This window comes from Micromonas commoda, chromosome 3 (genome assembly GCF_000090985.2).
Source record: "Micromonas commoda chromosome 3, complete sequence".
Lineage (NCBI taxonomy): Eukaryota > Viridiplantae > Chlorophyta > Mamiellophyceae > Mamiellales > Mamiellaceae > Micromonas > Micromonas commoda.
In genome coordinates, this window is record NC_013040.1 from 1,546,840 (window position 1) to 1,567,217 (window position 20,378).

Below are 20,378 nucleotides of genomic sequence, written 5' to 3' on the forward strand. Positions count from 1 at the left end.
GAGTGCCCGAACCGCCAGCGTGTCGCGCTGTGTGAGCGAGGAACAGATAAGAACGCTCTCTGATTGGCTGGAACGCTCCCACGCAGCGCGCCAACGAGCAAACAGTCGGAGGTGCGGCGGAGAAAAATGGGTTTCCCATTGACTTTTAGAAATTTTTCACTTTGGAATTTTTTCACCTCAGTCCAGCCACACCGGCACCCTCTCGCCCTTCGCGAACCTCTCGCCCGCGCGGTACTCCGCGTTCCGCCGCTCCCACGTCACCCGCTGGCTCTTAAACTCCCCGAAGCTCAGATCCTTCTGCGACTTGACGAGCCCAAACGGCGCCGTGTCGACGTCGAACATCTCAATCTCCTCCCACGCCTCATCCTTGACGAGATCGGCGAGGTACAGCCACAGGTTGGTGCTGTCCACGTAGTTCATGGACAGCGCGGTGATGTCGTCCAGGTTGTGCACCGCGTGCGGCGAGTTGGCGGGGACGAAGACGAGATCCCCTGGTTCCTGAACCACCTCGTACATGGGCGCGTCCGCCAGGAGCGGGTTTCTGGACAAGTCGATCTCGAAAGCCCTGAACCGGAAGTGCGCGGTGAAGGGCTTGTGGTACAGGTTGAACAGCTGCTCGCGGTCCCAGAACCTCCAAAGCTTCTTCCCACTCATCAGGTACATCCAGAAGTTCGTCGCCCCCGAGTCGACGTGCAGCGCCGACGACGTGGCGTTTGCGCCGATGAACAGACTCGGCCACGTCTGCTCGTACCCGATCCACGGCACCCTCTGGAAGTAATCGCCCGCGAAGTACTTGGGCATGGTGAACTCGTCGTACGGCGGTTCGCCGAAGATGGCGGGGCAGTACCGGTTCAGGGACCAGTCGTGCAGGTACCACGTTCGAAGCGCCGGGTCGGTTTCGACTCTTCGCGCAAACTCGTTCAGAGGCATTCGCCCGGCGTCGACGAGCCCGCCCCAGTTTGTCGTGGTGGCGGACTTGGTGTTGAGCCCGACCTTGACGCCGCCGCACGCGTCCGCGATGTGCTCCAGCGTCCACGGCCGCGCCGGGTTGATCATCTTCAAGCCGCGGATGACGACGGGTTTTCCGGGAATGGCGTGTTCCTCGACAAACTCCTCCAAGGTGAGGTCGTCCGCGTGCTTGACGGGCACGGGGGTGGTGGTCAGCCTCAGTCCGTCGCGCCCGCCGGGCGTCCGCGCGATGAGCTCGGCCTCGGCGTCTTTGATCATCGCCGCGAACGCCTTCCCGATGGAATCCTGAATCTTTTCGAGCTCGCTCACCGTCTGTTGCGTTATCGCACCCGGCGTGCTCGAGAGCTCGGCAACCTTGGCGCGCACGCGCTTGCTGTACAAGTCCTCGATCTCCTTCTTGAACCGCCGCCACTTGCCCGCCTGCGCGAGTGCCTCCAGGTCCTTCGGGTGATCCAGGATCGACTCGCCGTGGCACGCCCTGATCATCGCGTCAATCTCGGCCACGCCGTTGACGACGGCGGTTCGCTTCTCGCGCTCCTCGGGAGATAAAGAGTCCACGTATTCCTGGACGTTCTTGATGGCGTCCGCCCAGTGGTTGCAGTGGTTGACGACGGCGTGCATGCGCATCTGGGCCATCCCTCTCTTGGATTCGTCGAAGAGGGTGGGGAAGTCGAACTCGTCCGGATCCGCCGGCTTCTCCGCATCCTTCTTCTCCTTCTTCTCCTTCTTCTCCCCGTCCTCCTCATCCTCATCCTCGTCCTCCTCCTCCTCCAAGTCGTGCTCCTGGTTGCGGCGGCCGTCCTGCTCGAACACTTGCAACCTCGCCTCGAGCTCGTCCGCCCTGGCCGCGGCGCGCTCCACGCCGCCCATCATCACCGCGGAGGTGTCGATCAACAGATTAACTTTTCTCGCGAGCTCCGCGGGATCGAGCGAAGCGGTCGCCGCGTCGCTCGCGTCGACGACGTTCGCGGCGATGGCTTCCTCCCGCCGCTCCTCTTCGGTGTCGAGCGCCTCGAGGTACGCACCCTCGGACCTGTCGTCCTCGCTGGGGTGTATGTAAGCGACGACGAAAGCTTCGCCGCACCCGCCGCGTTTGTCGCAAGGTTTCCAGAGGTAGCCCCTGTACGCGTCGACGTCGGCGATGAACCAGTGCGTCATGCGCCTGCGCGCCGGCGGGAGCAGGCGCATGGCGGCGCGCAGCGCGTCCTCGCTCGCCTTGATCGCCCCGGCGCCCACTTTCACACCCAGCGTAGAGTCCACGTTCGGTCGAAGCAAAACCACCAGCGGCTTGAATCGCATCGGAGCGTCGGAGCCCACGAACGAATCGTACTCGTTCTCCCACGAAACTCGCACCGCGTCCACGCCCGATACGTCGTCGACCGCCTCCCCGAGAAGCCGGAGCGGCACCACCGCCGCGTCGCCCTCCTTCGCCGGAAGCTTCTCGAGCGGCGCGGTGAACACCCGAGCCTCGCGGCCGCCGCCGGGGGGACCTCGCCAGCCGACGACAGACGCGCACTCCTTCTCGTCGGGCAAGTACCCGACACGCACGCGCCGCGAACGAACCACCGCGGGTGCCGACTTTTCATCCCCGGGTGCCGACGTTTCATCCCGGTTGAACGCGGCGTCGAGCGAGGCGACCGTCGCCGCCTCGTCGCGGCTGGCGCACGCGAGCACGACTGGCCTGGACGGCGTCGCGCATGAGAGCCAACGGTTGGCGCAGTCGCGGGAGAGCCGCGCGACGTGGCCGCGCGCGAGCGCCGCGCTCGACGCGAACGCCGCGATGTTTAACGGGGTGGCGGGGTCCCGAAACACGCCCACCGGGGTGAGCCCGCGGAACAGCGTGATCTGCATCTGTCGGAGGAGCATTCGCTTGCGGCCAAACTCGTACCCGTCCTCGTCGTCGTCAGCGCCGAGACGCTTCTTACGCTCGCCCTTCTTACGCGAGTCCCCGCGGCCGGCGTACTCGATGCCGGGGCTGTATCGGAGGCGGAGGAGACTGTCGGACTTGACGTCCACCTCCCCGAAGAGCGTCACCGCGCCCGGGGGCATGAGCTCGAAAGATTGCGTGATGGCTTCGCGAACCTGCCGGATCCGCTTGGTGGCGACCGAGCGGAACAGCACGACGGCGACGCGCCCCTTCAGCGCGTCCGCGAAGTTCGCCGTGTTGAGCATGACCGGGGAGGACATCGCGGCCACCGCGGCGGGTCCACCGAGCGCGGCGATGGACGCGTCGTCGCTCAGCGAGAGGTCGTGGTCCGCCACGCCCCCCTCGGACGATTTGGCCGACCGACGCGGAAGGACCGAGGCGATCAGGCGCGCGGTCTCGTCATCTCCGAGGCTCGCGGGCGCGGCGCCGGCTCCTGGTGCGGGCGTGCGTGATGACGCCGGTGAACTCGCGGGCGACGCCGGGGGCGCGCCGCCGCCGCCGCCGGGCGACGCGTCCTCGCCGGGGGCGGACCCGCGAAGCGTCGCCGCGATCGTCGATCCGAGATTCGACGTCGCGAGGAGGACGGCGACGACGACCGCGACGAGCGCGCCGAGCAGCGCCGCGGGGGACGCGCCGAACGGGGCGGCGGCATCCGTTGACTTCGACCGGCCCTTCGCCGGGGTCCTTCCCTTCGCCGGGGTCTTCGGGGTCTTCGGCGGCATGGTGCCGACGGAATTGGATCCTCCTAGGTTATCGGATTGTTATTTTTTGGCTCAGATTCCAGGAATCTGTAACGCGCCTATACACGTACACCGGTACCTTCGAAGGTACCTACTCGTCAATACTTCCGCTCGACGCGGTAAGACAACGCGAGCGTCACTTCCCCGTGCTTCACCCCGGCCAGAGCGTACGTCCCCGCGATCGCCCCGCTCTTAACCACCCCGTTCAGCGGCACCACCACGCTCCCCATGAATTTGTCCCTAACCTTGGCGACGCCCATTCTCGTCGAGATGGACTTTCGCCCCGGGTGCGCCACCCTGACGACGAGCTCGTCCAGCGCGGTGACTCCGGGAAAGTCGAAGTGCTCTTTAAACGTGGGTTCGACTCCCCTCGAGGTCTGCGTCGACGCGTGCTGGTTGCCGACGTAGACGTCCACCTTGGGCGTGACCCGCTCGCCGGACATCTTAGCCTTGTACAGGGTGCCAACCTTCGGCTTCTGCAGGTCCGCGCATCGGACCACCTCGACGTGGAGGCTGCCGGTCGCGATGCCCGAGTCGTTCGAGGTTGAGGTTCCGGCGACGGTTCCGATCTTCTCATCGCTGGGATACGAATCGTCGTCATCGTCGTCCACCGCCGCCGCCGCCTTCTTCGTCCCGAACGAAACGTCGTCGTACACCGTCCATCCAATCTCGAGCTCAATCTCTGGAAAACCCGAGTCGACGCGCTCGCCAGCCGGCGGGCGTTCGTTCGACTGGTATACGTCCTCGTTGGGATCGATCCCGTCGGGATCTTCGAGGTCGATCTCGCCGACGGCCGCGCGCTTCTGATCGCTCGGGCCGCCCTCCAAACGGAGCCACACCGTTTTGCGCTGACCGGGCCTGAGCAGGCGCTTGAAGTCGACGTGGCACATCCCCAGGAGGTCGTTGGACAGGGTGACGGTCTCGTTGATGATGCACTGCTCGACGTCGGAGACGACGCGATCGGGATCGAGCTGCTCCTCCATGGAGTCCGACTTCTTGAGGGATCGTTTGCTCGCCGCCTTCTGCGCTTTTTTGGCGTCTTTTTCCGCCTTCTTGCGCGCCTTCTCCGCCTTCTTGGCAGCCTTGGCGGCTTTCTTCTTCTCTTTTTCAATCTGCTCCGGGGACATGATCCGCGGCGGAAGCGGGGGCTCGAGCGCGGCTCGACGCTCGATGTCGCGCTTCTTCGCCTCGCTGAGCAGCTTCCCGACGCTGTTCGCCTTCTTATCCGCCTTTTTCCGCGCCTTCTTTTCGAGTTTCCGAACGTCAGTCTTCGACATCGTGCCGTCCTCGATGGCGCGCGCCTCCGCCGCGGCTTTTGCCTTGGCGGCGACGGTGCCGTGAAAGGGGATGTCGTCGACGCGCATGTGAAAGCGCTCCGCGTGCGGCAGCGACTTGGCGTGGTGTCTCATCACCGGCGCCATCTTACGCCGAAGTCTCGCCGGATCGATCGCCTTCGCCACCGTCGGCTTAGCGTCCAAGTCAAAGACGGCCACCATCAGGACGTCGGCGTCGGCGGCGGAGAAGGAAAACGTCTGATCCCACGTCGGCTTTAAAGTGCGCTTCTTGACGTCGGTGCGCTTCGCCCGGGACGCGTAATCCGCCTCTCCCGCGACGACGACGACGGCGAACGGGTCGCTGTACCAGCCGTCGGTGGCGTCCAGGTTACGGGCCCGTTTGACCTTGACGGTGACGACGTGTTCCCCGTCCCGGTCCCCGCCGCCGCCGCCCCGGGTCAGCTGCTTCACCGCGGGGTGGTCAAAGTCGAGCACCGGGGAGTACAGCCAGCTCGGGTACCTGAACATCCGCGGCACGAAGCCGCCGAGTACAAATTTCTTCGCCAGGTCCACCCCGGGTAGACACCCGAGGTCCATGCCGGGCATCAGCGGCAGCTCCAGTCGTAACGCGGCGTCGACGAGGGCATCGCCGACGAAGCTCACCGCCGTGCCCGCCACGATGGGGATCCGCGGCACCAGCGGCTGCAGCTTGACCCGCACGATGGCCAGCAGCGTTACCTCCGCGAGTTGCACGCGCGCGCCGCACAGCGGGGCGAACGCGGCGTTGAACGCGACGCCGAAGCGCATGTCGCCGGCAACCTTGAGGTGAAACTCGAGGCAGATCTCGTCGCCGTCGGACTTGAACGCTCGGACGGATTCAAAGGTGGGCGGGATGGCGCCCAGGTCGGCGATGATCCTGGCGCGCACGAACGGGGGCAGTTTCTTCGGCAGCACCTCCGCGTTGAGCATGTCGACGTCCCTGCGAACGGCGGTCGCGGCGTACGGCCAGATCGTGAGGAGTATCTCGTTCATCGAGCGCATGCCCTCGAACCCGGGGAAAGCCGCCCACAGCGGTATGCCGTGCCCGAGGTCCATCCGCGGCGGGAGCGTCGACACCAGGTGCCGCAGGCGTCCGTCGCCGAGGTGGTCGAGCGTGCCTTTGTCCGATTCGAGCAGCGCGCTGAGCGCCTTTCCGTCGCGTACGCCCTTGATCCCGAGCAGCCGGCAAATCTCCGCCTGAAATCCGTACCAGCCTGGGGCGTTTTCTCGGTACTTGGCCTCCGCCTCCCTCGTCGCCTGGTCGAGCCTCTTCCTCGTCTCGTCCGCGGGCTCGGTGATGGGGACGTAGGTCAGCTCGAGGAACAGCTCTCCGCGTCCCGTCCCCGACTTTTTCCCGCGCTTACCGCCGGTTTGGAGCTCCTTCTCCTTCTTCAGCGGGTAGCTCCCGCGGACGGTGCTGCCGTCGGCGGGCAGACCCGACAGCGGCAGCACCACGGATCCCATCAAATCGTCGGTTCCGTACTGTCCGTCGTCGTCGTAGACCCTCACCCACAGGCACTGCAGCTCGGTCGAGCACACGTCGAGCTCGAACGTCTCCTCCCACGTGGGATGCAGGGTGTTGTCGATCGTCTTCGTGCGTCGGCAGTCGGAGATGAGAGGCGGGGTTTTTCTCGACCCGAGTGCGATCGCCGCGTAAGGGTCGGACGTTCCCATCATCTCCATGTTCTTCAGACCGGACGCCCCGCGGACGGTGCACCGCAGCCTGCCCACCGGTGAGATGGCGATGGCGTCCTCGATCGCCCGTACCGTCCAAGGCGTGTGTTTCTTCGTGATCACCTTGTTGATGGACTTCGGAAACACCACCTTCTCGCGAAACGCCACGGTGATGGCGCCCTGCACCGCGCTCTGCAAGCCGGGGATGGAGCTGAGCGACACCGAGGGCATGCCCGGCGCGGCTTTGACCGCGATGCGATACGACACGTACGGGTCCTCGGTGAGGGTGATCTGCGTGCCCCCCACGCACGGCGCTTCGCCCATGAGGTGCGCCAGCGTGATCTTCGCGGTGGCCGATATCGCCAGTTCGCCGACGTCGATCTTCAGCGGGCTCGTGCCGCCGTAGATCATCGGGCCGGTAACCTTGAAGACGATCTTGGGGTTGCCCTTCCACGTGAACTTGACCTGGATCTGGAGCTCGTCCGCCTCGTCCGGGGGTACGAGCGCGATGTGTTCGATCAAAGGCGGGATCGTCCCGAGGTTGAAAGCGTCGAACGTCATGCTGCTGATCCCCTTCGGGCGCTGGGAGTCCAGCTTGGGCTCGATGACGCGCCTCACCGTGGCGCGCGTGGCCTGCGCGATGTAGGGCCAGAGGGTGTCGAGGAACGTGTTGAACCACTCCACGCGCTCCACGTCCCCCTCCGCCTTGGCCTCGTCGCTGGCCCACGAGGGCCGCTTCGCGTTGGACGCGAGCCCGCAGAGACGTCGGACGCCAGCCTGGCGAACCGCGCGCGTCGCCGCGTTGGCGGCGGCGCGCCGCGCGCGAAGCGCGCTCGAGCGTCGCGTGTTGATCACCGTGTACGCTATCGCCGCGAGCATCGCGAGCGTGGACGCGGAGATGGCGCCGCGCGCGCCCGACGCGAACGCGGTCGCGGCGAAGCGGACGCCTTCGAACGACGCGATCGGGGTCGCCCCTCGCTTCGCCACCTCCGCGCGCGCGGCGAGGAACCCGGCGCGCGCCGCGGTGGCGATGCGCGCGTACAGAGGTCCCGCGGGGCCGAGGATGACGATCTCGGCGGCGAGATACGCGACCCCGCGGACGCGAGCCGGGAGGGGCGGCAGGTTGTCGAACGCGGGCGACGCGATTATTCCCAGGTGGACGCAGGCCATCGCCGCGGCGAGCGCGGCGATGACGAGCGCGACCAGCGCCGGGACGAACTTTCCCATGGCGCCCGGGTTCGAACGTCGGGGGAGCAAGGCGGGTCACGGCCCTTGCGCGCGCGCCACAGTGCCTTCTCGGTGGTTGCGGACAGCCTGAATTGGGTGTCGATCGGCCGCTCGAAAACAAACAACAACAACGTGCCGATCTCGTTATGCGCGTTGGATTTTAGATCTGTCACGTCACCAGTGCTGTCCATATGGCTTACGCGTCCGTTTCTTTAACTCATCGCGCTGTCGTATGCTTCTTATTTATCCATTTCTATTTCCCACGAAATCCCCACGGCGAAAGGTGACCGAAAGTCTGTTCCGAGCGCTGATTGGTTGTGCCTTTGAGCACTGGCAGTTTCACTGGCAGAGATTGGGCCACTCATCCGCTTTTCTACTGGTTGGTACTCCCGCATCGGGACCCCGCCTGCCGCGACACACATCACCGTAACGTGACACGTTCCTAAGCAACAATGGCTGCTCAGGTGAGCGAACCGATCCAAGCGTCGCGCATCGCCATCGGCCTTCGTCGCGCCGCGTCCCCGCGTGCGTCGCGACCCCGCGCCTCGGCGCGATGACGGCCCCGATAATTCGCCCCGCGGGATAACAGGCCTCGTCGCTGGCGTGACGAAATCGACCCCTCAACTGACGACCCCTCCGCTTCCCCCCCGTCCCCCGCCCGCCCTCTGCAGGTTTTTGCTACCCCCATGCTGGCTAAGGTGAGACTCCAACCCGCGCCGCCCCCCATGCGCGGATCACACGGTCGCCGGCGCCCGCGCGGGGCGCCCGACGGACCGATCGGGCCCCGATATTTTTTCAGCGGGAAACAACTCAGGCTGTCAGGGTTTCGGATAGCGTCACCCGGTTGGACGAAATCCCGGACGATCGGGAGTCCGGTAACCTCGATGAGACGACCCTGACGATCATCCCACCTCCCTTCCGATCCATCCACAGTCCTCCTTCGCGGGCGCCGCCGTCGTCTCCAAGGCGGCCAAGGCCCCCGCCCGCGCCGCGGGCATGGTGGTCAAGGCGCAGGGCACCGACTACGGCCTCGGTCTCGAGATGAAGACCACCAAGGAGAAGAGCATGAAGGCCGGCCGCGCGCCCGTGCCCCTCGAGCTCGAGGACATGCCCCTCCCCCTCAACACCTTCAAGAACAAGGCCCCCTTCGTCGGTACCATCAAGTCCGTCGAGCGCATCGTCGGCCCCAACGCCACCGGCGAGACCTGCCACATCATCATCGAGCACGGCGGCAAGATGCCCTTCTGGGAGGGCCAGTCCTACGGCGTCATCCCCCCCGGCACCAAGGTCAACTCCAAGGGCAAGGAGGTTCCCCACGGCGTCCGCCTCTACTCCATCGCGTCCACCCGCTACGGTGACGAGTTCGACGGTAAGACCGCGACCCTCTGCGTCCGCCGCGCCACCTACTGGTGCCCCGAGATGAAGGCTGAGGACCCCGCCAAGAAGGGCATCTGCTCCAACTTCCTCTGCGACGCCAAGCCCGGCCAGGAGGTCATGATGACCGGCCCCACCGGCCAGGTGATGCTCCTCCCCAAGGACCCCGCCACCCCCGTCATCATGGTCGCCACCGGCACCGGCATCGCGCCCATGCGCTCCTACTACCGCCGCTTCTTCGTCGAGGACGTCAAGTCCTGGGAGTTCAAGGGCCTCGCGTGGCTCTTCATGGGCGTCGCCAACTCCGACGCGAAGCTCTACGACGACGAGATCCAGGAGTGCATCAAGCGCTTCCCCGGTCAGTTCCGCTGCGACTACGCCCTGTCCCGCGAGCAGACCAACAAGAACGGCGGCAAGATGTACATTCAGGACAAGGTTGAGGAGTACAAGGACCAGATCTTCCAGCTCCTCGACGGCGGCGCGCACATGTACTTCTGCGGCCTCAAGGGCATGATGCCCGGCATCCTCGAGATGCTCGAGGGCGTCTGCAAGGAGAAGGGCATCAACTACGAGGAGTGGCTCGAGGGTCTCAAGGAGAAGGGCCAGTGGCACGTCGAGGTGTACTAAATACCTCTCGGCCCCCGCAGCGTCGCGCCAGGCGGATCGAGCGGAAGTCCCTCGAGCCGCCGCGACGCACGCGTGTTGAGAGTTGTTTGGTGCGCGTCATACGCTATTCTTCCCGCGCTGTTTCTCTTTTTTCGCAAAGCTGGCGTCGCTCACATTTGTTTAGCGTCTGGGCGGCGCCCGTTTGTTTAAAAGATTCATGTCATCATTGACCGCGTCGACCGCGCCGCGTCACCAGACCCGCTGCGCTTCCGCTCTGACGGGCTGAGAAGAAAATATCTCACCTGGCGCAGACACGACAGAGACCGAACGACAGTGACGGCCAGTCAGGGAAGAGGCGGTCCGACGAGAAATCAAACCCATTCTCGTCGAATTTCCTTACTCACGCATCGTGGGACAAATCCAAAAAAACGTCCAATTCGTAATTCGCGAAGTTCCTGCCGCGCCTTTTTCCGGGTGTTCTTCCTCTCCACCTGTGGTCAGTCAACACGCGCGAGACACGCGTCGCACGCATGAGCATCCCTCCCAAGGTGAGCCGCGAGCTGGCCGACGCGGTCCAGGAGGATGCCCTCAGGGCCGCGCGCGATGAGGCCAAGCACCGCGCGGTGCGCCAGATGGAGGGCTACGACGTCTTCAAGAACATGGTCGCCGTCGCGCACCTCAGGCCGCACAACCTCCCCGGCGACGCCTCGCACATGACCGCCGCGGACAGGGCCGCGGCTCGCGCGCCCGCGTTCTCGTTCACGCCCGAGGGAAGGGCATCCGGACCCGCATCGACGCCGGGCGCGTCGACGCCGCTGACGCCGGCGGCGGACGCCGCGTCGATTCGCGCGCCCTCCTCCGCGGCGGAGTTCGAGAAGACGTGGCGTCGATCGTGCAAGTCCACGGACGCCAGGTGGAGGTACCTCGGGCTCGTCGCGGGTACGCGGGAGGGACGAATCGCGAAACTGTTCAGGGTGGAGATCAACGGCACGGTGCTCTCGGAGCTCGTCGCCGCGCTCGCCGCGGGGTACGCGGGCGACGGCCGGAGCATTCGCGACGACGACGAGTGGGCGGGGGCGCGAGGCGCGCGGGCCATCGGCGAGCGCGTGCGAGCCTTCTTGGCCGAGCTGGCGACGTGCGGGCGGTTCGCGCTCGCCGCGAAGCTCATGGGAAGCGGGGCGCGCGAGGCGATGAGGACGCTGGCGGACGCGCTGGTCGCGAACGGCGCGGTGGACGCCGGCGCAGCGGAGGCGCTCAAGTCGGCGTACGGCTGCGGGTGATCGTCGAGCGGGTACCTTCGTAGATTTATTTTTTAGATTTGTGTATTGATCCCGCCGGCGTCTTTGTCGACGCCGGCGGGTTGTTTAGCTAAGACAAAAGCACGCACTACACACGCGCTGTACCACCGCAATCATCACATCCGAATTGTCGCACGACACGCCACCACCCGCCAGAGGTTACTTCGCTTAGAAGGGGGAGGCGCCGCCGATGGCGCCAAAGTTGGCGAGCATGTTGGCTCCGAAGGGGTCGGCGACGTGGTCGCAGATGTTCTTCCACGGGCCCTCGCCGGTGACGGCAGCCTGCACCATGCAGCCGAGGAACGCCATCATGGCGAGACGGCCGTTCTTGACCTCCTTCTTCTGCATGGACGCCATGTCGTCCTTGCCGAGGTTGAAGGGGTTGAACCACTTGCCGCCGGGGTACGTGGGGTTGCCGGAGCCGCCGAAACCCTTCTCCCAGCCGAGGAGGGGAGTCTCCGCCTGGGAACCCGGGAACCAGTAATCCTGGCCGCGCTTGATCTCCGCGAAGTTCATCATGCACATGTTGACCCAGAAGATGGTCATGGGGTTGGCCCAGTAGTCGAAGGTGCCCTGGGGGGGGATGGCGCCGCTGGTGAACCACACGAGGCCGGTGGACTCGGGGATGACGCCCATGCCGCCGAGAATCTCGGGCGCGACGATGCCCGCGACGCCGAGCATCGCCCAGCGGCCGTGGATCACCTCGGAGTAGGCGAGCCACTGGGGGTTGACGAAACCGCCGGCGCCCTCGGGGTCGGACATGCCGAGGGGATCAAAGCCGAAGTCGCCGGGGAGGGTGCCGTCGAGGTACGCCATGTTCTGGTCGGAGACGCCCATCATGTAGAGGTCATCCTTCTTGCGCTCCTTCTTGACGACAGCCTTGGGAGCCTCCTCCTTGGGGGCCTCGGCCTGGGGGTGAATCGGGGGATGGGTGGGACGGGGAGCGACGGTCAGCGCGCCGTCGAGACGAATCATCTTCCGAATATTGTTCTCCACGCGTGTAAAGGAGCGGATAACGGGTACGAGAGGAAAAGCGTGGGGGGGGGCGATCGGCCCGCGCGGCGCCGCGGCGCACCGCGGTGCCGCGCGATACCGGCCGCGCGTGTTGGGCCGCGCGAGCTACGCCAGGTCCGGTACGACGCGATCGCGATCGAACGCGCGTGATCGGACCGGGCGTCGACGCCGTCTCGAGCCGCTCAGCGCGCCCAGCCCCGCTCCTTTCTCCTCGTCGAAAAAAAAAACCCGCCGGACTCGATTGTTGGTTCGCGGGGTGGCGACGAAACGCGCTTTCGCGCGCGTCCCTCGACGACGACGGAAGAGACCGGATGCGCCTGCCGATCTCGAAGGGTCGTCAAGGAACGCGTCGTCGCGTTTCACGGCGCCGTGACGCGCCAATCGCCCCGGCGCGGGCGGTTTACGAGGTCGCGGCTGCGACGGGGAAATCTATCTCACCTCGCCCTCGGCGCGGCAGACGAAGCGAGCCTTGGAAGCCTTGGCGGAAGGCGCGGCGAAGGCGGCGCGGGAGCCGAAGGTGGCGCGGGCGCCCTTGACGGCGCGCACCGCGGTGACGGAAGAGGTGGTGATGGCAGCCATTGTGTGTGCTGTTGTGTGTGCGTGAATGGCGGTCGCGGGTGGCGCGCGGCCGGCCACACCCATCTCCGGCGTTTTCCAGCAGGTCCTCCCTCTCTCACTGCCAAATCTTCTCAGCCAATCAGGACCCGCCGGGCGACCAATCAAAAATCTTTCGCAGGCGCGGGGAAAACGCCGGCGGTGAACCGCGAATTCGGGTCTAATTTCTCCCGTACATTTCATAACTTAGCGCTCGCAGCGCGGGTAAACGCCCATCCACCACTCTCCTCCTCCACACCTCGCCCGCCCCTCCCCTCGCCAACCAACCGCTCGCTCCGTCCACCGCTCGCTCACTTGAGGAACGTGGCGAAGATGAACAGCGACACCATGGTGAACAGGGACAGGATGAGCTCGGGTCCCCACGACGGCGGGAAGATCGGGATGTACACGGGGAACACGCTGCCGACGACAAAGCCCAGCGCGAGCGCGACGAATGCGTTGATGAAGCATCGACCGAGCTCGGCGTCCTCGCCGCGCTTGTCCTTGAGGAAGTAGACGCAGAGGGCGAAGGAGATGAACATCTGGAAGGTTGGTTGGCCCCCGTTGCCCGTCGCCACGACGGCCCACCCGGCCATGATGGCGTAGATCAGCGCCCTGCGCATGAGCGTGGTGTCATCCGGACGCGCGAATTGCGCCTGGAGCCTCTCAAGAAACGGGGGGACGTAGTCCTCGCCTTGCTTCTGCTTCCTCATCGCCGCGCGCGCGCCCCGGGATTTCTTGCGCGCGGCGAGCTTCTCCTTGATGATGCGGTCGAAGGCGTCCTCGATGGCCTCCACGCCCGCCGTGTGCCGCGCGTACGTCTGCACGAGGTAGTTCCTCGCATCCTGCACCTCCTCGAACGAAGCCTCGGCGGAGATGCCCAGGCGGCGGTACGGGTCCCTCTCCTTGACGCGCGGGAAGATCTGGTCCTTCTGCCAGTAGCCGGCGTCGGCGTCGGCGTCGGCGTCGGCGACGGGCTCCTCGACCACGGCGTCCATGTCGCCCTCTGATTCGGATGGAAGAGGGGAACGGGTTCAGGCGGTCAGCGACGACTCGCGCGCGGTCCCGGGACGGACGTTCGATCTTTTCTTTTCAGGGTCTCGCGCGGGCAGGGTTCGGGTTCGTCGGGCGAGGGGGAGTTTGGAGCGCGTCGCGCGCGGCGCCTTCGCGTTTCGCGCCCAAACGCGCGCGCACGGAGGCGCTGGATGCCACGATGAGAGCGATCGGGGGTGCGGGATACTCACCCTCGGTGGCGAACGTGCGAGTCGCGCGGCGTCCGAGGCGCGCCGCACCGGACGCCTTCGTCGTGCGACCCATCTGAATCTTCATCGCGGGCGCGGCGGTGGCGGACCTTGCGCCGGCGGCCGCGCGGGGCCTGGCGCGAGGACCCGCGTTGGGCCTCACCGCCGTGACGTTGGCGACGGCGTGCATCATTCCTGCGCAAAGGCCAAGAGCGTTCTCGCGCCTTACGAAGTGTCGACCGCGAGCGAGAACGGGGGGTCTACAGAGACTTGTGGATAAACTGCGAATTCCGAGATGCCCGATCGACGGCGGAGTCTCATCAATGGGACGATCGAGTCTATTTCCGGTTTGCCGGCGCTAATTCACCGTAAATTAATATAACGTCGAGGAAATTCACGCCATCGGACTGTCGCAGACGGCGCACTTCGGCCCAGCCCCCGCCGCCGCCGCCGCCGCGTCGCTCCCGTGCGTCGCCCCGCACACTCCACACGTCGCCTCCGTCCCGCTCGATATCGTCCGAAGCGTCGCGGCGCAGATCAACGCGGGATCCTCCCCCGCCGGCACGTTTTCGTCCATCGACGATTTTGAATCTCCAACTCCATCTCCATCCGCGGGACGCCCGCCGTCGAACGCGTCGAACGGCGTGGCGCCGCGCACACGCGCCGCCACCGCGCACGACACCACCGCGAGCAGATCAAAGTCCAAGTCCACGCGCTTCGGGATCGTCCCGGCGTATAGCACCAGCGACCCGAGCATCGCCGTCGCCGTTTTTACATTTCCGGCTCGAAAGTTCCAAACCGCCGCGAACCGAGTGACTGTACACCTGTGCGTCGGGTCAAGCGGCAGCGCCGCGAGGTGCCTGCCCAGTCTCGCGAGCTCGACCGCTATTTGCCTTAAACGCGGGTGCGAGCTCGGATCGTTCCACGGGGATTGCGGACCGACGGACGGGATTTTGGGACGGGTCGCCGGTTGAGTCGGGTTGGAATCCCCGTCGGTCGTACCGGAATCGCTCGACCCCTCTTCCGCGGCGAGAACCTCGCACAGGCGCCTCGCGTGCCGAAGGATCCCGCACGCCAGCGCGTAGGCCGCGCACTTGCGAACGATCGTGCGCCGTCCACGTTCGGGCGCCAGCGCCTCCACAGCCGCCCTCCTCGTCGCCGTCTTAAACGCCGTCTGAAAAAAAAAACCATGTCATTCTAATTGCCCATACAAACAGAAGATTAAAATAAACGCACCTGCGCAAAGTCGTAGTCTGACGCCTCGAGCGCGCGGGTGCCCGCGGCGACGGCGCGAAGCGTCGGGAGGTGCGTCGGGTCGATCGGCGGGTCGTCGTTGGTCGTAGACGTCGTCATCGGCGGTGGCGGCGGCGGAGGCGGCGGCGGCGGCGGCGGCGGCGGGGTCGGAGGCGGGGTCATCGCGACTGTTCGGATCCCGGCGTCCGTTCCAATCGCGTTCGTCACAGCTGTCGGCGGTTGACGCGGCGCGGGCGGGTCGCCGTGACCCCCGAAACTTCCGAAACCCGCCGGCGGGCTGCTGCTCGCCGCCGCGGGGACGTCGCCGAACGGATCGCCGAACGGATCGTCCGAATCGTCGTCTGAATCAAGATCCGAATCGTCGCCGCCGAACCCGCCGCCATCCGAAGACGAACCAAACGGGTCGGCGCCGTCGCCCGCGCCGAATTGCGACCCGCGCCAGTCCCCCGTCGTTCCGGCGTAGTACGTCCCGGTATACTGACTCCCGCCCCACTCGTACGCCCTGTTGGCGAACGTCGTGGCGGTCGGGGACGTGAGCGCCGTGGGGGACGTGCCGGCGTTGCTCGCGGCTTCGAAATTGTTGCTCGCGGCTTCGAAACCCTCGGCGCCGTCGAAACCCTCGAAACCGGCAGCGGCCGCGCGCGGGACCGACGCCGCCGCCGGCGCCGAGAACCCGCCGCTCGATCGCGGGGGTTGGGACGCCGATTCGGGCACCCGCGGGTGCCGATTCGGGTCCCCGTGCGTTATGACGGTCGGCGCCGCGAACGGATCGGCGTCGTCCCCGGTCGGAAGCGACACGGACAGGTTACCCGGGTTGGTCGAGTGCGCCGCGCGACCCGGGGGCGGCGCGTCTCGAAACGGATCCGAGCTTGGAAAAGGCGTCGAGGAAGCGGGCGCGAAAGCCGGGGGCGCTTCCGCGGGAAACGGCTGAAACGGCTGCTGCGACGGCTGCCGCGACGCCGCGGGAGCGAAACTCGGGGGCGCCGCCGTCGTCGCCGCCGCCGCGGCCGGCTGCACGGGCGCCGCGGGTCTGAACGTCGTGCCGGTTCCTCCCAATCCCACCTGCGCGTGTGTCGGCGGCCGGCCGGGCGACGCCGGGTTGGACGCGGGCGGCGAAGAGCCCCACCCGTCGTACCCGATCCCCCTCCCGTCGCGATTATAACGCGAACGGATGCCGGGATCTGAAACGTCGCCCTCGACCCCGCCCGCGCCGTTCCCCGTGTTTTTAACCCTCACGCCGAGCCAGTCGGCGTGCCGGAGCGTCGACGCGCGCGACACCTCCTTCCCGAGGCCGGCTTCGACGCCCGCCTCGCGGCCCGTCGCCAGAGTCAAAGCCGCCGCCGCCATGCTTCCGAGTGTCACCTCGAACCCGGCTGGCGCTTCGATGCCGTCGGGCGGCGGCATCGTCGGCGGCGCGCGCCTCGCCAGCGCCTCGAGGCACGCGTCACGCACCGCGGATCCCTCCGCGAGCTTGCGCCGAACGTCGTCCTCGATGGACGCGTAGCCGCCGCCGCCGTCCGCCGCCGCCACGCCGCGCTCGCACAGACGGACCAACGGCCCGAAATCCTTACCCCCCGTCGCCCCGACCGCCAGCGCGGCGGCGTCGAACGCGGACCGCGCGTCGCCGATGAACGTCGCCGCCTCGGACGCGTCCCTCATCGCCGCGAAAACGTCCGGTCGAACCTCGCACGACGCGGGAGTCGAGTACGCGAGGGCGTCGCGAGGTACCGTCAAATCCGCGGGCTGGTTCTGGGATAGCCGAGCGCTCTCCACCGCGGCGGACGCGCGGTACGCGCGCGCGGCGACCCCGGCACGCGCGCCCACCCCCAGGTGCGTCGCCCGCGCCCCCACGTTAGATGCCAACCCCGGGAGCGCCAGCGACGTGCTCATCGCGTGAAGCGCCCTGGCCGACACCCTCGCGGCGTCAAACCGACCCGCGGCGACGGCCACCGCGCGCCTCGCGCCGTCGAGCGGCACCGGGAGCGATCGCGATTTCCGCGAGTCGCACACGCTTCCCCACGCGACGCACAGCGCGTCCATGAACGCGATGGGTCGCGACGTGCACGCGGGCGGCGCGGGGGGCGGGTCGCCCGTCGGGTGGAGGCAGACGGCTGCGTCCTCCGTGAACGTCAAGAGCGTCCCGCCGTGGTGGGCGTCCGCGGCGGCGCCCACGCCGCCGCCGCACAGGGGCAGGACGCACCCGGCGCGGTGCGTGCCGCCGTCGATCGGGGCGTGCCACGTGAGCATCCCCATCGCGCCGTTCGACTCGGTGTACACCAGCGCGGGCCCGAACCACGCGCACGAACCCACGGAAACATCCGGAGGCGTCTCGGAGAGTTTGGTCATGACGCACGGCTCGCCCTTCTCCCCGCCGCCGCGGTACTCGGCGAGGAGAAGGCGCGATCGGGAGGTGAGCACGGCGACGGCGCCCGCGGGGGTGCCGTCGGGGTCGACGTCCCGCAGCTCCGGAACTCTCTGGAAAAGTGCGCGGACGACCCGCTCGCGAGGTTCGAGCGTCAGGTACCCCTCCATTCGCCGTCCCCGCCCGTCGACGTTGTGAAGCACGCCGAAGCAACCCCGAGGTCCATCCGAACGCGCCTTCGCGCTCGCGCCGCTTCGCACCCGCTCGCGACGGTTCGTATCCGGCCAGTCGAGCGCGCTGAACGCCACGGCGTTCGGCGACGGCCCGCGAAACACCCTGTCGCACTCTCCGTCCAACGCGTACGCCGCCATTCGCGCCTTTGGCGAGTCGACGGCGAATAAGGAGAGCGTTCGGCCGTCCACGCTGAGCACGCTGAAACACGCGTCGGCGTTACCGACGAACGTCGCATCGCGTCCCGCGTGCACGCACGGCGACGGGACCCCTTCCTTCCAAGCGCCGATCCTATCGCACGACGCGCCGGCGGGACCGGAGGCGATGAGAAAAGCGGACGACGCCGGCGAGTGCTCCAGCCGCCGCGCGTATCGATCGATTCTGCCCCCGCCCCCGCCCCCTCCCCCGCCAACACCACCGTCGTCGTTCGATGCGACGTCGGGATCGCCCGCCTTCGGTACGCGCGTCTTCATCTTACCCCCGGGCCCCTCCGACAGGTCGACGGCCCACACGGCGTCGCCGCCCAGGGCGAACGCCTCGCGGTGCCTCGCGGGAGGCGTCGCGCTCGTCGTCGCCTCGACGTCCACGCCGCGCACCGCCGCGAGTTCGCAGGTGAACGCGTCATCAGCGGTGACGCCCGCGGGAACCAACCCGGCACCCTCGGAGATGAAGACGGTGAACGGTGGCGACGGCGCGGGCGGCGAGCCTCTTTTTCCCCGCGCGTTTTTTGCCGGTTCGCCCCAGGATCGCTCCTCGCCCGGGATATGAACCGTCCCGACCGCGACGGCGGAGAACTTGAGCTGCGACGGATGCGTCGCGATGCACGCCCTCGTCGCGGACGGGGGTAAGCTCGGGACGCGCGGATACGAACCGTCGCCGCCGCGGGCGAGGCGAATGTAAAACGACGAGCCGCCGTCGTCCTCGACTCGCCACGCCTGCGTCGAGCATTCCGCCGCGTCGTCGTCGTCCGCCGCCGCCGACCCGAAGGACCCGACGAGCGCGACGATCCCGCCGTTCGCTGGTAAAGTCTGCAGCGCGATCACGGGGCACGCGCCGCGACGGTTCATATCCGGCGGCGACGCCTGCGCCTCGTCCACCATCTCCGCCGCGGTTTTCCGGCCCTTCGCGTCTCCTCGGGGGTCGGAACTTGAACCGTCCGCCGGATACGAACCGTCGTCGAAGTCGTCCGAGCCGAAACCCCCGTCCGTGCCGAACCCTCCGCCAGTTCCCCCACCCGTCCCCCCCGTCCCCCCCGTCCCGCCGTACACCGACCCGGGGCGCATCGGCCAAAGCGTTATCCTACCCGTGGCGTCGCCGATCGCGACCGCCGCTTCGCCGACGGTACCCCCGCCCGCGCCGTGACCGCCCCCTTCCCACCCGTGATGACCTCCCCCGCCGTGATGATGACGCGCCGGCGGGAGCCTGACGCATACGGCGCACGTCGGCGCGGCGGTGCCCCGCTTGGCGCCGATCGGAGGCGGGATCTTAAACGCCGCGGCGACGGCGCACGTCGCGAGGTCGTACACGCGAACCGTTCCGTCGACGTATCCCGCGCATATCCTCGGCGACAGGTCCGGGTGCGAACACACGAACGCGATGGGCGTCTTCTTGGGTTCGCCGCGCAGTTTCACGGGCGGTTCGTGCGCCGCGGACGTTCGATCGGACGTTCGATCCGACGCGTTCGAGAGCGGCGACGTCGGCGATACGGCTGGCGAGATATCCGCGAATCCGCCCGACGACGCTCCATCGTTTCCGCCTCCCGGGCGACGTATCGTCGCGAACCGGAGCTCCTTCTCGCCGACGACGGCGAAGATGCACAACGGCTCGGCGCCCGGGCCGTTGGGTGACGCGCAGAACGCCATCGTGCCCCGTGCGTTCCTTCGCAGCGCCAGGCGCTTGTCCTTCACCGTCGGCGCGTGCAGCCTGCGGAAACGCGTCGCGCCGTCGCCGATTCCCCCGCCCCTCGCCGCCTCCGTCGGGTCGAATCCCTCCAGGGACCACAGGGACCCGTCGCAGAAGATGGCGACGAGCTTCGGGGGTCCGAGCCGGGGCGGGGAGTACGCCATGTGCGAGCAAGGCTTCGGCAGGCGGCACTGCTTGAGGATCGCGCCGGTGATGCCGTCCAGGACGTACGCGCGTCGCCCCACGGAACAAGCGCAAATCGCCCGCGTGGGGTGCCACGCGGTGGAAACGACGCCGGTGAGGTCGTCCGGTGTGACCGCCGCGGCGCCCTCGGCGATCTTCGGCCTCTGCGATGAAGTCGGGAAGAGCGGGAGGAGGGACGGGTCAGGCGACGCTGGGAATTATGAAATGACAACGGACGCGTCGGGGGCGAATGCGACGGGGTTGGGACGCGCGGGGATGATGGGCCGCCGCCGGAGCTTGAGCGTGAGATGGCGGTGACTTACCACCGCCCGTGAGGCCGTCCATTTGGGAAACATGTCGTCGCCCCTCGCCCCCTCGACGCCCGAGGTTGACCGCGACTCCCGTGTGTGAGTTCTGAATCCTCGTCCACGCACGTCTGGGCAGCGCTGGGGACGAAACCGGAGTGCGG

General features: G+C 67.2%; 7 protein-coding genes across 7 annotated transcripts; 2 read left to right on the forward strand and 5 right to left on the reverse strand.

Moving 5' to 3' along the window:
• Positions 1 to 177: 177 nt before the first annotated feature.
• Positions 178 to 3,618, reverse strand: MICPUN_57375 (hypothetical protein; the record flags this gene model as incomplete). The annotated part of the gene is made up of 1 exon (XM_002501104.1): positions 178 to 3,618. One exon carries the CDS (start codon positions 3,616 to 3,618, stop codon positions 178 to 180), a length of 3,441 nt encoding a protein of 1,146 aa, XP_002501150.1.
• Positions 3,619 to 3,633: 15 nt separating this feature from the next.
• Positions 3,634 to 7,850, reverse strand: MICPUN_57376 (hypothetical protein; the record flags this gene model as incomplete). The annotated part of the gene is made up of 1 exon (XM_002501105.1): positions 3,634 to 7,850. The coding sequence occupies one exon, from the start codon at positions 7,848 to 7,850 to the stop codon at positions 3,735 to 3,737; it is 4,116 nt and encodes a 1,371-aa protein (XP_002501151.1). The 3' UTR covers positions 3,634 to 3,734.
• Positions 7,851 to 8,210: 360 nt separating this feature from the next.
• On the forward strand, positions 8,211 to 10,060 carry PETH (ferredoxin-NADP oxidoreductase chloroplast precursor). The gene is made up of 3 exons (XM_002500674.1): positions 8,211 to 8,314; positions 8,522 to 8,548; positions 8,784 to 10,060. The coding sequence occupies exons 1-3, from the start codon at positions 8,303 to 8,305 to the stop codon at positions 9,849 to 9,851; spliced, it is 1,107 nt and encodes a 368-aa protein (XP_002500720.1). The 5' UTR covers positions 8,211 to 8,302; the 3' UTR covers positions 9,852 to 10,060.
• Positions 10,061 to 10,360: 300 nt separating this feature from the next.
• On the forward strand, positions 10,361 to 11,110 carry MICPUN_57378 (predicted protein; the record flags this gene model as incomplete). Its single annotated transcript, XM_002500675.1, has 1 exon — positions 10,361 to 11,110. One exon carries the CDS (start codon positions 10,361 to 10,363, stop codon positions 11,108 to 11,110), a length of 750 nt encoding a protein of 249 aa, XP_002500721.1.
• Positions 11,111 to 11,131: 21 nt separating this feature from the next.
• On the reverse strand, positions 11,132 to 12,770 carry LHCA3 (chlorophyll a/b-binding protein, psi-associated, chloroplast precursor). Its single transcript, XM_002501106.1, has 2 exons — positions 12,581 to 12,770; positions 11,132 to 12,037 (listed from the first exon to the last, which is right to left on the reverse strand). The coding sequence occupies exons 1-2, from the start codon at positions 12,719 to 12,721 to the stop codon at positions 11,297 to 11,299; spliced, it is 882 nt and encodes a 293-aa protein (XP_002501152.1). The 5' UTR covers positions 12,722 to 12,770; the 3' UTR covers positions 11,132 to 11,296.
• Positions 12,771 to 13,047: 277 nt separating this feature from the next.
• MICPUN_99745 (predicted protein) lies at positions 13,048 to 13,734 on the reverse strand (the record flags this gene model as incomplete). The annotated part of the gene is made up of 1 exon (XM_002501107.1): positions 13,048 to 13,734. The coding sequence occupies one exon, from the start codon at positions 13,732 to 13,734 to the stop codon at positions 13,048 to 13,050; it is 687 nt and encodes a 228-aa protein (XP_002501153.1).
• A 637-nt stretch (positions 13,735 to 14,371) lies between these two features.
• MICPUN_57381 (predicted protein) lies at positions 14,372 to 20,265 on the reverse strand (the record flags this gene model as incomplete). The annotated part of the gene is made up of 3 exons (XM_002501108.1): positions 14,372 to 15,139; positions 15,214 to 20,073; positions 20,140 to 20,265. 3 exons carry the CDS (start codon positions 20,263 to 20,265, stop codon positions 14,372 to 14,374), a joined length of 5,754 nt encoding a protein of 1,917 aa, XP_002501154.1.
• Between the last annotated feature and the right edge of the window lie 113 nt (positions 20,266 to 20,378).